This window comes from Malaya genurostris, chromosome 2, assembly GCF_030247185.1.
Source record: "Malaya genurostris strain Urasoe2022 chromosome 2, Malgen_1.1, whole genome shotgun sequence".
Classification (NCBI taxonomy): domain Eukaryota; kingdom Metazoa; phylum Arthropoda; class Insecta; order Diptera; family Culicidae; genus Malaya; species Malaya genurostris.
The window spans coordinates 102,282,418-102,297,242 of NC_080571.1; the positions used below are offsets into that span (position 1 = coordinate 102,282,418).

The following is a 14,825-nucleotide window of genomic DNA, read 5'->3' on the forward strand; positions in this document are numbered from 1 at the left end:
GCGATTTTAGTTTTGTTACCTATTTTTTTTAATTCACGGCGTTCGGTTTTTTGATTCACAGTCGGAAATCTTGATTCACATTTTCATGCCCAAAATGGGCTTATTTCCACCTCTGGAATAAACCTTATTCAACAGCCAGTGCAAAAATGTAAACAAAATTTCCTTATAGTCGTCACTTCACCCTACTGCTATCCACACCAAATAGTTTTATCAATAGTCGCCGGTTTTATCACTATACTTACCTGTACTATCGGTCATATCTTAAATGAACATTATCATGATTGTTTGTCTAGTTATCACAATTGAATTAGTTCTAATGCCCGCGAGAACTTTTTCCATACGTCCTTGGCATTAGCAGTTGGATGGTTGAACACGGTTTTTTCAGCAGTTCACTAACAGCGCTTAATTTTCCTGTTATAACATTACGCAATTAGCTCACTGAAAGTTCGCTGCAGCGATCAGTCTGCTGTCAATTAGTATCGCTTGCTTGATGCAAAAATAAGCAAGCGAACATGTCTCGCATTTCACACGCACGCTCCTAGCGGCAAACTATTAATTCAACGGTGTTTATTATGAATCCAAAACGGTTTGCTAGCACTGCTAATCTAGTGAAGCTAGTCGTAGCTACTAGCGGTACTTTCACAAGATATCCGACTCGATGCGGCGATCGCTGGTGGGGTTTGAATTGCAGCCAAACTCGATTTTCCACGATTTCGCCTCTGCCAACTGTGCGAAGTCGCGATCCTAGTGGCAGTCTCACCCACATTGTACTCGCACTTTTTCCAGCCTCGACGAGGCATTCGAATTCTGACCATCCCTTCCCTTGATCGATAAACCCGGCGCTGCTGTTACAGTGGCCGATTTTCCAAGGCATGGCCAACTGATCCTTCAGTTAGTTTTCCTTGAGTGTTCGGTGCGGTAGAAACGGTTCAGAAACGGTGAAACAAACGTAAACATCCTCGTGCCCGTCGACGATCGTCATGTTTATCACGCTAGCCCTGTTTGGCACCATTTGGCTGTCGATTTACGCGTACTGCAGAATGAGGTTCAAGTTCGCTGACAAAATGCCGGCCGTGGAACCTTTCTATCCGTTCTTCGGAAATGGGCTGGAATTTGCGAGGAAGAATTCCTACGAAATCTTTCTGAACATCATCAAGGCGTTCCGGGAGAACAAACGGATTTTCAAGTTGTGCTTCGGGCCGATCGCGGTCGTGTGTCCAACGCATCCGGATCTGATCCAGAAGGTGCTCTGCGATTCGGCTAGCATGGATAAGCCCCACGTGTACGATTTCATGCGAGTGAGGCTGGGTCTGCTGACAGCACAGTGTGGGTGGTGATTTTTTTTTATTGTTTTCACTGATTAAGTGATTAGAGTGCAGAAGTTAACTAATTTCAATTTTCTGCTGGTCATTGTGAAATTGAGATTTATGATGAAAATAACCGATCTACAAAATAATATTATTTTCATATTTGTCGGACAAAACGTGGTGTTTCAAAACAAAAAACATTTTCAGCTGTTCACTATGACAGACTAGTTGATTAAGATCTTCTTAGATATGAAAGAATGTTTATTACGATAAAATAATAAGTGTGAATGCAGTACAGCTGTGAGTTAAAAGCCATTGCAAGATTCAGCTTCTGTTCTAATATTTGAACTTGAAGCTCTGCTGGAGCACACAAAAGCCCAGCAGAGCTTGCTCGGTATAAAAAAAAACATATGAATGAAATGTGCGCAGCAAACTACTTGTGAAACTTTTTACTTTCAAATTGTGGAACTGTTCGTTCTAGTACTCATAAATAATACTTTGCAATAAAATTGCGATGCACATTTTTTACACACAATCTAATTTACACAATGATCAAAAGAACTGAACTGACTAGCAGGGCTCGGAGAAGTGATATTAGAGCAGAGTATTTCTCGGTGTAGATTTAACGCCTCTCGAGCAATGACTATGATACTTAATTACATAATGACTACAGAAGTTATGTTTTAATCGCTAGGTTCAGGTAATCAGGTAACTCTGAAGCAGTTAATTGAACCTGTTCTCAAATAGTGATTCGTTCATTATTTCACTCGTTAATTCGTTCGACTTATTTGTGTTTTTGTGATAAAGCGGTACAGTCAAAGATTGTGTTGTTCCTAAGCAGTATTTGCCAATATTTATAGAAAGGATATGAAATCGCTGGCAAGCCCGACTTTTGATCGGATCCCCGGAGACCCCTAGTATTATATACCATTCGACTAAGCTCGATAAGTTCGAAAAAATTATATGTGTGTATTGTGCATTAGGTAAAGTAAAAGTGGTATTGCTCAAATGATTAGGCATATCAAAAAAATCTCTAAGCAAAATTTTAGCTAAATCTAACATCTCGAAAAATAAAACGGGAAGGTAATACCACAGACATAACTGGAAGATGTGAACATGAATATAACTTATATGGTTCTTCCACACTTCCGAATACAGATAATTGTTCGTATTTTCTTTTTCATAAATACGTTTATTTCATTGGCAATATACATAAGTTTTTTTTTGCCGTGGCAGCCACAATACACGCACGGAACCACCCGTGATCCCATTTCAACCAGAATATTAGTTGATTTTCTGAATTCGATTTGTTAAAATTTGGTACAACTAATCGATTGTTGTTTTAACTAACTGTCATTTTTGTTTTTCGATTAGCAGAAACGATGGTTGAAACAACTAATTTAACTGTTTGAAAAAAAAATGCTGTCAATTAGTGAGGACACATACCTTTCAATTTCAACAAATATTTTAGTTGGAATAACTGGTGTTGTTATTGAAACAAAATTCTGTTAGTTGAAAAATAAATCGGTTTTATTTGTTTTAGACATTGCAAATAGATCAATGTTATTGATTTGCGAAAATAATCAAAATATACTTACTGATACACGTCATGAAATAAATATCGTTGTTAAAATATGAACAGTATTTTATATTGACATGTGATATCATTAGGGCTGGGAAAACCACCGATCACTGCTGATTTCAAGTGATCTTAACCAAGGAATAAATTATCATTACGAAATCAGAACTGATCTGATCTCTAAGTGATTTTGATTTTTGCATGATTATGATCATGTCAAGTCGAGATCTGTAAAGATCTAAATTCTAAAAAAAATACTTCTGATTCGATCGAAAATGATGTAGAAAAACGTTTTTAATCAGCAAAAGTGCTCGGAGGGGCGAGTAAATTAGTGAAATTATTAAATTCACCTAAAATGAGTATTGAAAGATGATGCCTTCAAACGGTTAAACTAAAGTTATGCACTGATAATTTTAGTCAATTTATATGAGCTTGGGTCCATAAACCGCTGGGAATTGGAATTTTGCGACGGCAATTCAAACGCGCCATTCAATCGCAGCGCATTCTGTGTGTTTGAAACCCTTCGCTCCTGTTACTTTTATAAATTAAATTCATGTCAAAAAGCGTTTTATTGCTAATGCATGAACATCATCATCGGTATCAAACAGCTGGAAGTAAAACAGTCTACTGGAAGTAAATCAATGATCGAATTTGAAGCATAAAATTTTTGCGCATACCTGAAAGATTACGAGATGATCATTCATTAACATTCTCTAATCTGTCACCAAATCTTTTTCATCTTAAACAAGGTTTAAGAACTTTATCACAACACCGCTGCTAGATAAACACTTGTTATTATAAATTTCTCAAATTGAATGAACACGATTTCACCAAACGCTTTAACCATCGATGTTGTTTTCATTGACATTTTGAAGCGACGCAAACAGATTTCAACTAAAAAAGTTGTTGATTTTGCATTGCGATTATTGTTTTGCTTTCAACTGTCTCCGGCATTTGACAGCATTCAAAACAACATATTTTTCAACTACTTGAATATATGCAAATAAAAAGCCATATTGGTTGAATTAAAAAGAAATTAGTTAAATCAACTATCGCAAAAATCAAAAACTGCGATATCGCAATTTTATGATCGAAGGGTTCTCCGTGCGGTACTTTAAACCAAATACATTTCGAATATCATATTAATATTTTGGTATTCATTAGTTAATCTAAACACTGACAATAAATAAAACACATTTATATTGTACATAAATAATTAATAATTATAACTATTTCAGGTTTGTTTATAACAGTTCATCACTTTTATTCAATATAATATACCTGGCTATTGGTTGAACTCATGGAAGAGAAAACAGTCTAACATAAAATAAAATTTCAATTGGAATTCCAATGGACTTAATGAAATGATAAAGAAGTTTCATGTATGAAAGGTCATGACAAGCAAGAATGTCGCGAACTGGGACATTGGATAGTCTACCTTGAGTACGCAAAAAATTTATTAGTTGAGATCTGACATCACGATACTCCACGCATGTCCAAACGACATGATCAATATCGCGATAACCTTCGCCGCAAGCACAATGATTAGTTTCGGAAAGTCCAATTCGAAGGAGATGTGCATCTAACGTGTAGTGATTGGACATGAGTCTGGACATCACACGAATGAAATCCCTACTCACATCCATTTGTCCATATTTTAAGAATAATTGAGTACATCCACCGACCAAGATCATCTTTATCCCAGGAAGCTTGCCAGCTGGCAAGTGTTCTTTGGCGAGACGCGCTATAGAATTCGTTGAAAGCAATCGGTCTCTCATAAATTTCACCCTCAATAGCAACACGTTTGGCTAAAATTTCGGCTCTTTCATTGCCTGAAATGGCGCAATGAGCCGGGACCCAAACTATTGTGATTTGATAATTATTATTCAATATGTCGTTCAGGTATTGTTTTATTTTGCCCAAGAAAATTGGTTCATTTTTGCCAGCAGCGTTTGAGCGAATCGCTTCAATTGCACTCAGACTATCTGTGAAAAGAAAATAATGGTTTGGAGATAATGTGACGATTACACTCAAACTATAATGAACTGCTGCTTACTCTGCTATATAAACAGATGCAGGTTCTTGAAGCCTAAATGAAGCCGAAACATTATTGTTGAATATACCAAACCCAGTAGCCTCTTCAATTCGTGATCCGTCCGTGTAAAATATTTTCTCAGAGTCAATATCCCTGAACTTACTTGTAAATATTTTTGGGATTTCCATCGAGCGTAGGTGTTTCGGGATTCCACGCACTTCGCGCTACATGGATGTTTCGAAAATTAAAGTTGAGTCAGGGACATTGAGGAGGCTGTCACGGATAGGAATATATCTTGAAGGGTCGGTTTCCTGTGACGTATGGTTAAAATATACTGTCATGAATCTTGTTTGAGATTAAAGCTCAACTAGCCTTTCGAAGTTTTTAATAACCAGGGGATTCAGTACCTCACATCTTATTAGCAGTCGCGATGAAAGCTCCCAAAAACGATCTTTCAATGGAAGAACTCCCGCCAGAACTTCAAGACTTATTGTATATGTCGAATGTTTGATAATATGAGAGTTTGTAGCGGAACGAAAGCAAACGCATCCATATTCCATCACTGAAGTATCGTTGTCTGATACAATTTTATTAGATCTTCCGGATGAGCACCCCATCAAGATCCTGTTATTGTTCGAAGAAAATTTACTCTTTGTTGGCACTTTGTTATCAGATACCTAATGTGTCTCCCCAGTTGCTTTTGGAATCAAACCACACCCCGAGGTATTTAAAAATCAAAACCTGTTGGATCATTCTTCTCATCATATGAAGCTGAAGCTACGCGGGATCATGCTTTCTTGAAAAGACGACTAGCTCTGTTTTCTCCGCAGAGAATTCGATACCCAGATTAACAGCTCAAATGAACAAGTTATCTAAGGTATCTTGCAATGGTTTTTGCAGATCAATAGCTTTGGATCCAGTAACTGAAACCACGCCATCATCTGCCAATTATTTTAATGTACATGGGGTTACTAGACAGCTGTCAATGTCATTCACGTAAAAATTATAGAGGAGCGGACTGAGGCATGAGCCTTGCGGTAGACCCATGTAGCTAATTCTGAATGTTGCCAAATCACCATGTGAAAAATACATGCATTTCTCTGACAAAAGGTTGTGCAAATAATTACTTATAATTGCAGGAAGTCTATATTGATGGAGCTTGTCTGAAAGAATATCAATGGAAACTGAATCAAATGCTCCTTTAATGTCTAAAAATACAGATGCCATTTGTTGTTTTTGAGCGAAGGCAATTTGGATGTCAGACGAAAGTAATGCAATGCAATCATTCGTCCCTTTATTTCTACGGAAGCCAAACTGAGTATTTGACAACAAACCGTTCGTCTCGACCCAAGTGTCGAAATGTCGAAGAATAATTTTTTCGAACAATTTTCTGATACAGGACAAAATTGCAATGGGTCTATATAAGTTGTGGAAGCTGGTTTCCCCGGCTTTTGAATGGCGATAACTTTCACTTGTCTCCAGTCAGATGGAACAATATTTTGCTCAAGAAACTTGTTGAACAACTCTAGCAAACGTCTTTTTGAAAGGTCGGGCAGATTCTTCACTAACTTGAATTTAATTCTGTCCAACCCAGGAGCGTTATTGTTACAAGACATGAGTGCTATGGAAAATTCCATCATTGAAAATGGGCTATCATTGGTACCATTGTTTGGAGAATACTCCCTAATGATGCTATGCGTAGGAACAGAATCTGGACAAACTTTCCACGCAGAATTAAATATCCATTGGTTCGAACACCGCGATCTTAACTGAAACGTTGTTAACAATAAACCGATAAAGTTAGGATTAGATCTGTGGTACGACATGTGTCGACAAGTTAAAGGTGCATTAGGCCGATTCGACCGATCCGAGCTCTCCGGTGTAGACTTTTTCTCTGCTTTGGCTATGGTATGTGCTCGGATCGGTCGGCATAATGCGGATAGCCTTTTAAGCCCGTATTCGAGCTAATTGCGCTGCGGTACGCTCTGTGCGTGCGGGTCGTGATTGAAAAATTCACTGCTCCGAAAGTATTGATCTTTCCACGCTGAAACATTGCCAAGATTGAGTTTAACCCCTAAGGCTTCTTTTTTCAACAAAAAAAAGAAAAAAAATTTGCCCAAGTTTGAAATTTTTCTATTTGTTTATTAATTTTTAACTTTTTTCATAATATTAACTTTAAACGTTGTTTTATGGAATCGCTTATTTGGAAGCTAAGGAAAAGTCGCACATTTCATGTCTTGGACGAATTTTTGTATCTTCATTAGATTTTATAGTATATGCTGTTGAAAAAGGTTTTTTTTAAACGCGAAATTTAAAAAAATCCTACCTCGAACATTTCACGTACCATATTGAAATGAAAAAATACGTGTCGAATATTTTCGAGTTATTTGCCGCAAAAAATTATGTTAGATGAAAAAAAAATTTTTGGGTGACTGATTTTGCGTGGAATGCCCCAATAATAAAATTTCCTAGATAATGTGTGTATTTCTTTGTGATACGGCTGAGGAACATAATTTTCAATGATTCTGGTGGAAAAATGGATTGATATAAATACATTTTCCAAAACGAACACATTCTCAGTTTTTGTTTTTCACTTGTCTTAGACTTAACGTCCCAATAGCCGTATACTATATTTTAAATTGAAGCATACTGTTGAATTCAGGGTGGAGCATATCGTCCATAAAGTGACTCTTTTGGGAAAAATAGTATTTCAAAGAAATGGCTTCTATGCATGCTTATACCATGAATCAGGGGTGAAAATAAGCAATATTTTTGATTCACTGTAAATAAAAATAGTCAGTATTATCACATATTTATTGTAGATATTATAATAAATTTTGAAATGAATGATTTTCGATAAGATAAATTTTGGTTTTACTTGGAATTTAAAAATGTCTTCATCGTTATCAGTATCATCAGTCACTTACGGTTCCGATAAGAAAACATTCTCAATCACAAAGCGTGCTATGCAGCTGATTAATATTACCCTGTTTAGCTTGAATATCATACACAGAAGAAACAGGCAAGCAGCATTTTGCTACGCCAATTGATACGCACCATTCAAATGCTGCGCTCCTGTTACTTCTATAAATCAAATTCATGTAAAAATGAGGTTTAATTGGATTTAATCTAAATAGTGCATGAACATCATCATCAGCATCAACCAGCTGGAAATAAAAGAGAGTCCTTTGTCGCAATAATCACTATTTGGTGTGGTATATTTTTTTATTAATGTTGCATTGCGTATTGTTATTGCGCAGTGAAAACTGCTAAATTGACATTATCAATGTGATTACGAACCAAACTGATTATTTCCATAAAACCTTCATCTAGCATTCATTTCCCTTCTACTAGTATTCATTTTATTGCGAATTAAACAACAGGTTGTGAAATTAAACACGGTTTGCTCCTGCTCCTTAAATATTCCTTATCACCCATCACTAAGCTTCCCACAGATACAAAATTGGCAATTTTATAAGATTTCAAAAGTCTCATTGACACGCATTATCCTTAGTTAAAAATTCCTGTACGATGACTATTGTCACTAACTTTCACACCCCTCACCGGGATCAACCATTTTAAACGTAAATCAATCGGCACTCATTTCTGAACTTGCTCATATTTTCTTCTACAATGCTCAAAGGTGATTGAATCGTCCAGTGATTTGATCTTACTGGAATCACTGATAATAGTAGCCCAAATCACTACCGATTTCGTGTGACGGAAGATCAGTATTGATTTTGATCGATGTGATTCAAAGGTTACCAATTACCTGTTCTTAAAAAAATAGATCAGGAGTGATCTTTACTGGGAAAGTTCACAAGCGATCATCTTCGCTAGTGATTACGATTTGATGATTAGTTGATCTTGATTTTTCTAGCCCCGATTCAAGAGTATCTTCGAAGTTAACAGTTTCACTGCCTGTAAAGTTAAAGAATTCTACGGCAGGATCTTTTACATATGGGTATTGTTTTCTAATTAGGAGCAAAAATTTGAAAAAATGATGCCTAAACTATTCGTAGATTCTAAGCAAAACGTTCCGTCAAATGACCAGAAAGATTATACTCGCCATATCTTTTTAAATATATTCGTGATTCCGTTTATATATATGACATAAAAGGTAATTTGAAATGTATGTGTGAGACCAGTTTTGAAGATTTATAACCTCTTTGTGTTCATTTATATGCCAGTTCTACTTTTATTTAGTGGAGTTTTTCTGATCCGGAAGGGTAAATAACCATAAGGTTAAAAGTCTCTTAATTCTGGAATTGCAGAATGGGAAGTTAAAGCTAAATAAAATTCAATTCATAATAATTTCGTTTTAAACCGTAAATAAGTTGTAAGTTTGAGAAAATTTATCGATACCAGTTCCATTTTGGATTTATTTAATTTTACAGTTTTACATCGTGATTTAAACGAGCACCGATTTAAACCGGACTGGAACTTTCCAGAGCAGAAAACGTTTAAAATCATTTTTAATGCAAAAACCGGGTAAAAAACATGGAATAGGATAACCGGATAAAATTTTAGCCGGTAATTTCAGAGCAAATGTGTTGATTTTTGCATGGAAACTTAATACGTGTTTCACACGGCAGCGGGATTCATCCTACATATTGAATATTATGTATTTTATCTAACAGATTCAAAGTCTTTTGAGCTTGACACCCACAATTTAACCTACAACTTTTTTGAGATCTAAAAGATTTTGGAAAACTGTATATTTATGACGAATTAAGTTCGTTTATATATATATATATATATATATATATATATATATATATATATATATATATATATATATATATATATATATATATATATATATATATATATATATATATATATATATATATATATATATATATATATATATATATATATATATATATATATATAACGGGTGATTTTTTAAGAGCTTGAGAACTTTTTTAAACAATAAAACGCATAAAATTTGCAAAATCTCATCGGTTCTTTATTTTAAACGTTAGATTGGTACATGACATTTATTTTTTGAAGATAATTTCATTTAAATGTTGACCGCGGCTGCGTCTTAGGTGGTCCATTCGGAAAGTCCAATTTTGGGCAACTTTTTCGAGCATTTCGGCCGGAATAGCCCGAATTTCTTCGGAAATGTTGTCTTCCAAAGCTGGAATAGTTACTGGCTTATTTCTGTAGACTTTAGACTTGACGTAGCCCCACAAAAAATAGTCTAAAGGCGTCAAATCGCATGATCTTGGTGGCCAACTAACCGGTCCATTTCTTGAGATGAATTGTTCTCCGAAGTTTTCCCTCAAAATGGCCATAGAATCGCGAGCTGTGTGGCATGTAGCGCCATCTTGTTGAAACCACATGTCAACCAAGTTCAGTTCTTCCATTTTTGGCAACAAAAAGTTTGTTAGCATCGAACGATAGCGATCGCCATTCACTGTAACGTTGCATCCAACAGCATCTTTGAAAAAATACGGTCCAATGATTCCACCAGCGTACAAACCACACCAAACAGTGCATTTTTCGGGATGCATGGGCAGTTCTTGAACGGCTTCTGGTTGCTCTTCACTCCAAATGCGGCAATTTTGCTTATTTACGTAGCCATTCAACCAGAAATGAGCCTCATCGCTGAACAAAATTTGTCGATAAAAAAGCGGATTTTCTGCCAACTTTTCTAGGGCCCATTCACTGATTTGCAAGCGTTGCTCGTTAGTAAGTCTATTCATGATGAAATGTCAGAGCATACTGAGCAAATAATAATGCATGAAAATCATAACCTCAAAAAATCTGAGCAAATACTAATGCATGAAAATCCTAACCTCAAAAAAATCACCTTTTATATATATATATATATATATATATATATATATATATATATATATATATATATATATATATATATATATATATATATATATATATATATATATATATATATATATATATATATATATATATATATATATATATTAAAATATTTTTCGGAATCAAAGTGTAAAAATTACTTCAATTATAGATATTATGTTAAAAGCATTTAAATATAATTAAAACTACTAACGGGATTACAATATTTAATTCTAGATCATATTTGAATGGTTTTTATGTATGACCACGCAAACAATTTCAAATAAATTTTAAGGTGGTATTCATTAGTTAATCTAAACACTGTTTTTATCAAGCGAGTTGCTATTTTAAATTACATTAAATGAAATACATTATTTTGTACATGATCTTATAACTATTTCAGGTTTGTTTGTATCAGTTCATCACTTTTATTCAATATCATATTGTTGGCTATTGTTTGAACTCATGGAAGAGAAAACAGTCTAACATAAAATAAAATTTAAATTGGAACTCTAATGGATTTAATGAAATGATGAAGAAGTTGTATGTATGTAAGGCCAGAACAAGCAAGAATGTCGCGAACTGAGTCCTCAAAAGGCGACAACTGGTAGAAATTCTCTTTTCCTACTTTCTATTAGTAAGTTACCACAAAAATATCCTACAAACTAGTTTTCACAGATTTCTGTTTTTGATGTTCTGAAAAAATCATTTTTGATAAAACTTTTGTAATATTCTTACCTGTCGTCGAAGTGTCGAAGAAGCTTAATTGCTATTCTGAATTTATAACAATTCTTTACCCCCATCTCTTGCCTTGTGGAACGAGCTATCAATACAGGCTTCTGTTTCTCCGCACGCCGGATCGTCGCATTACTGCAGAAGAGTGCATCGCCCTGCTTCAATCCATCGAACATCACACATGCATCGGATGGTTCACCAACCATCTTAATGTTTGCTTTCGCACAAAAGCTACGATTTCATATATTACAATCGCCGTTTCAATTCCATTTTAGCTCAATCCCATTTTTTCTTTGTTTAACCCGACCCGATTTTCGCACTTTCGTCAACTGCGATCGAGTGATAATTTGTCAGCTATGTTAATGTAGTGACAAGGCCAATTCAATTCCTACCCACCACAAAAAAAGCAAAAACAAAACCAGCAGCCCTACCCGAAATGCTTTGTGAAATATTTGCAGAACAACTTCGTTGCTCGGTGTCGGATGCAATTTTCACCTCGGCTGCATGCGGATCAGATGTCGCTACATGTAAGGCGATGCCACACGCAATAAATTAGACTGACCTCGGTTTCCACAATGGAATGGTATCATGTTTGACAAGCTCCGACCGTAAATTGTGAGCTAGTGTAGATCGGTAGGTTGGCAAATCGTTGGATTGGTTGGTAGGTTGCACACTGGCCTGTGCTCGTTGTTGCAGTTGCAGCCCGAGTTGAACAAGTTGATGCTGTCAGCCTCAAACGGAAATACCTGTCTTCTTGTTTCATGAATCTCTGTAGCATAAAACCGGGAGAAGATTTGTGGGCTGCATTGTTGTTGGTTTTTCGGAAGCAGCTGAATCGAACTTTTGAAAGAAATATCGAATGCTTTCATTGTTTGTATGCTAATTATAAACAAGGTAACAGTTCGACAATTAAATTATCACCTCTGAAAGCGTGCGACAGTTTCCAACAACTTCACACTGGTAATTCTTAAACCTTAATAAGTGCTTTCTTTAAACCGATTCATTTTCATTTAATGGACCACTAACTTTGCTAGTTTTTCTTCGGTGCCTATTCATATAATAACTACACGGTCTATACGTAAATTGTAGGATGTTGTATCGCACACATCTCGCGTTCATACGCTATACTTACCAATTCGTTCCACTTCTGTGGGCACACAACAAAACATCGCACTGAGCACCTTAGTCCGGTGCCGATCGAGTGCTGTCTTGTTCCACTGCGGTCGCTTCGCTATCTTAAACCATGGCAATGGGCTTACCATTGGTTCTTGGTCAGGCGGAAGCCAGGAAAGGTACTGATTTTATACGCGGCCCAAGAATACGTGTTTTTCTTCTAGTAACATGACAGCATGGTGCAATTCTGCGAAACCAAGTGCGTGATAGGCGTTAATTTTCTATGATTTATTTAAATTCTCCGTGAGTACTTTATTTTGCTATCAACAACCTTCATTTAAATATAACCAACTGGGAACTTTACCAACTGTTGTGCAGAAAAATTTTGTGGTTTGAGATTATGCTCGTGCGCATATTAAAATGTTCCCGCTTCGGTTAGAACTGAACAGCACAGAGGCAACCGGCTGGGATCATAATAGCCCCCCCAAAGCAAGAGTGTTGTTCGACCTTCGCCACTATCTTGGGAACATTATCGCGTATCACGAACCCTTTAGCAATACATTTGCCCCTTTAGATATGGCTTCCGATTCTCGTCAAATTCCAAATCGGCGCAATCCGAAGATCACACAGCCCGACTGGTGCAGAACCGGTGCCAATTAGCTCGATAGGATTCCATAGACACTAGGAGCGTAAATCTAATGACAGGTATCCATCAGCACCTTACCCGCAGGCTGGGGAGGGAGGGACGGGGCATGTTACATTCAGTAAATCCAGCAAGTATGTTTCCTACCGATCGATTTGCCACTGGCGGTCGAAAACCTATAACTGTTGCATGCCACTTGAAAGGGTACGGATCGAGTTAAGTCAGTTATGTCACCATGCTAGTCACTATCGGAAAGAGTTAGAACAGGTTTTTGTTTTTCGTTTTTACTCGGAGAGTTTGTTGATGTGGGATTGGGGCTGAAACCAGAAAGCATGTTTTTGAATCTATAAAGCGGCTAATCCACTGGTTAGCAGTTTTAATGTGTTGAAGTAGCATAAATGGCTAGGTGATCGTTAGTGACTGAGCATATATTCATGGGAGAATCGTGAATGGCTTTAAAACAACCTATAAATTTATTGCATTCGGCAAGGAATAGTGGTTGCATCAGACGATCTGCTCATTCGTGCATTGTACTGCAGCTGTACCTTGGAATTCCGAAACAGCATAGCATATATTTCAATGGCTAATGAGTTATTCATACAACATTCAACTGCTAACAGGACCTAAATTTTAATATCAACTGGACATCATTGGGTACACATTTGAACTGGTAATTGTGTATAAGTACATATCAAATGCAGCGCAGATTTCGAAACAGTTTAACCTCTTGTGGTTTCGCTTGGTGATGAACCAATATTTTTTCCTTTTAATCGTAGTAGTTCTAGTGTGCTGAAAGAGTTCGTGTCCTTGAACAACAGCTGCACGTTGCTGGCAGGATACAAAATCCGGCCAACAAAATTGTGGGAAAATTATGGTACTTGAGGAAAGGCTACATATATTATTTCGGACACTTATACACATGAATTCTCTGGTCATTGCTCTCGACCACAATGTTAACGTGGCTTTCAAACCACAGGGACAAACAGCCTGTCTCAAAAGAAATTTCTTTTAAAACTTCGTTCGTTTGTTTAACGTGTTCAAAAATCACTACAACCTTCTCTCTACCAGTAACGATGAAATATTACTGCACAGGATGTTTCATGGAGAGGAATGGGTCTAGTTTTAAACAACGAATCGTTTAGTCATAATGTTTCAAGATCAAAATTGTTTGGTTTTACCTAAAATTTTTATTGTATTCATCTATATTCAAAATTATCCCAATCAAAATTGAGGTGTTTAGACACTAATTGCCAAACAAATCAATATTAAATATCAGTTTGCATGAACTTAAATATTGTATAAAAACGAGCTTCATCCACCTAGAAGAGAAATGATACCTTTTTTTTATCAATCCGCATGTGTTTTTTGCATGAATATTTTTCGGTGTTTTAGTTCTCATGACATTATTTGAATTTGAATCTAAACGAGTAATAATCGATTGAACATTCCATGATATGTCGAAGTAAGTGTTTTAGAGTTTTTCGCCATTATTATTTACTTCCAGAACCGGTATTCAGGAACCAGCATAACCGAAAACGATTCGTATGGCCATAAATTGATATGACGAATAAATTGCAATAA

At 36.1% G+C, this 14,825-nt stretch overlaps 1 protein-coding gene across 4 annotated transcripts in view; it reads left to right on the forward strand.

Annotated features, from left to right (window-relative positions):
- The window catches only part of LOC131429626 (cytochrome P450 4C1-like), a 95,347-nt gene that overhangs the window by 71,923 nt on the left and 8,599 nt on the right, over window positions 1-14,825 (forward strand). Inside the window, exon 1 of one of the 4 annotated variants that reach the window (XM_058593867.1) lies at window positions 916-1,326. The exons of the other annotated variants lie outside the window; for them this stretch is intronic. Coding sequence (XP_058449850.1) covers window positions 981-1,326 — 346 coding nt within the window. The 5' untranslated portion in view covers window positions 916-980. Of the gene's footprint in view, window positions 1-915; window positions 1,327-14,825 lie in introns of those variants that run through there. 4 annotated transcript variants of the gene reach the window in all.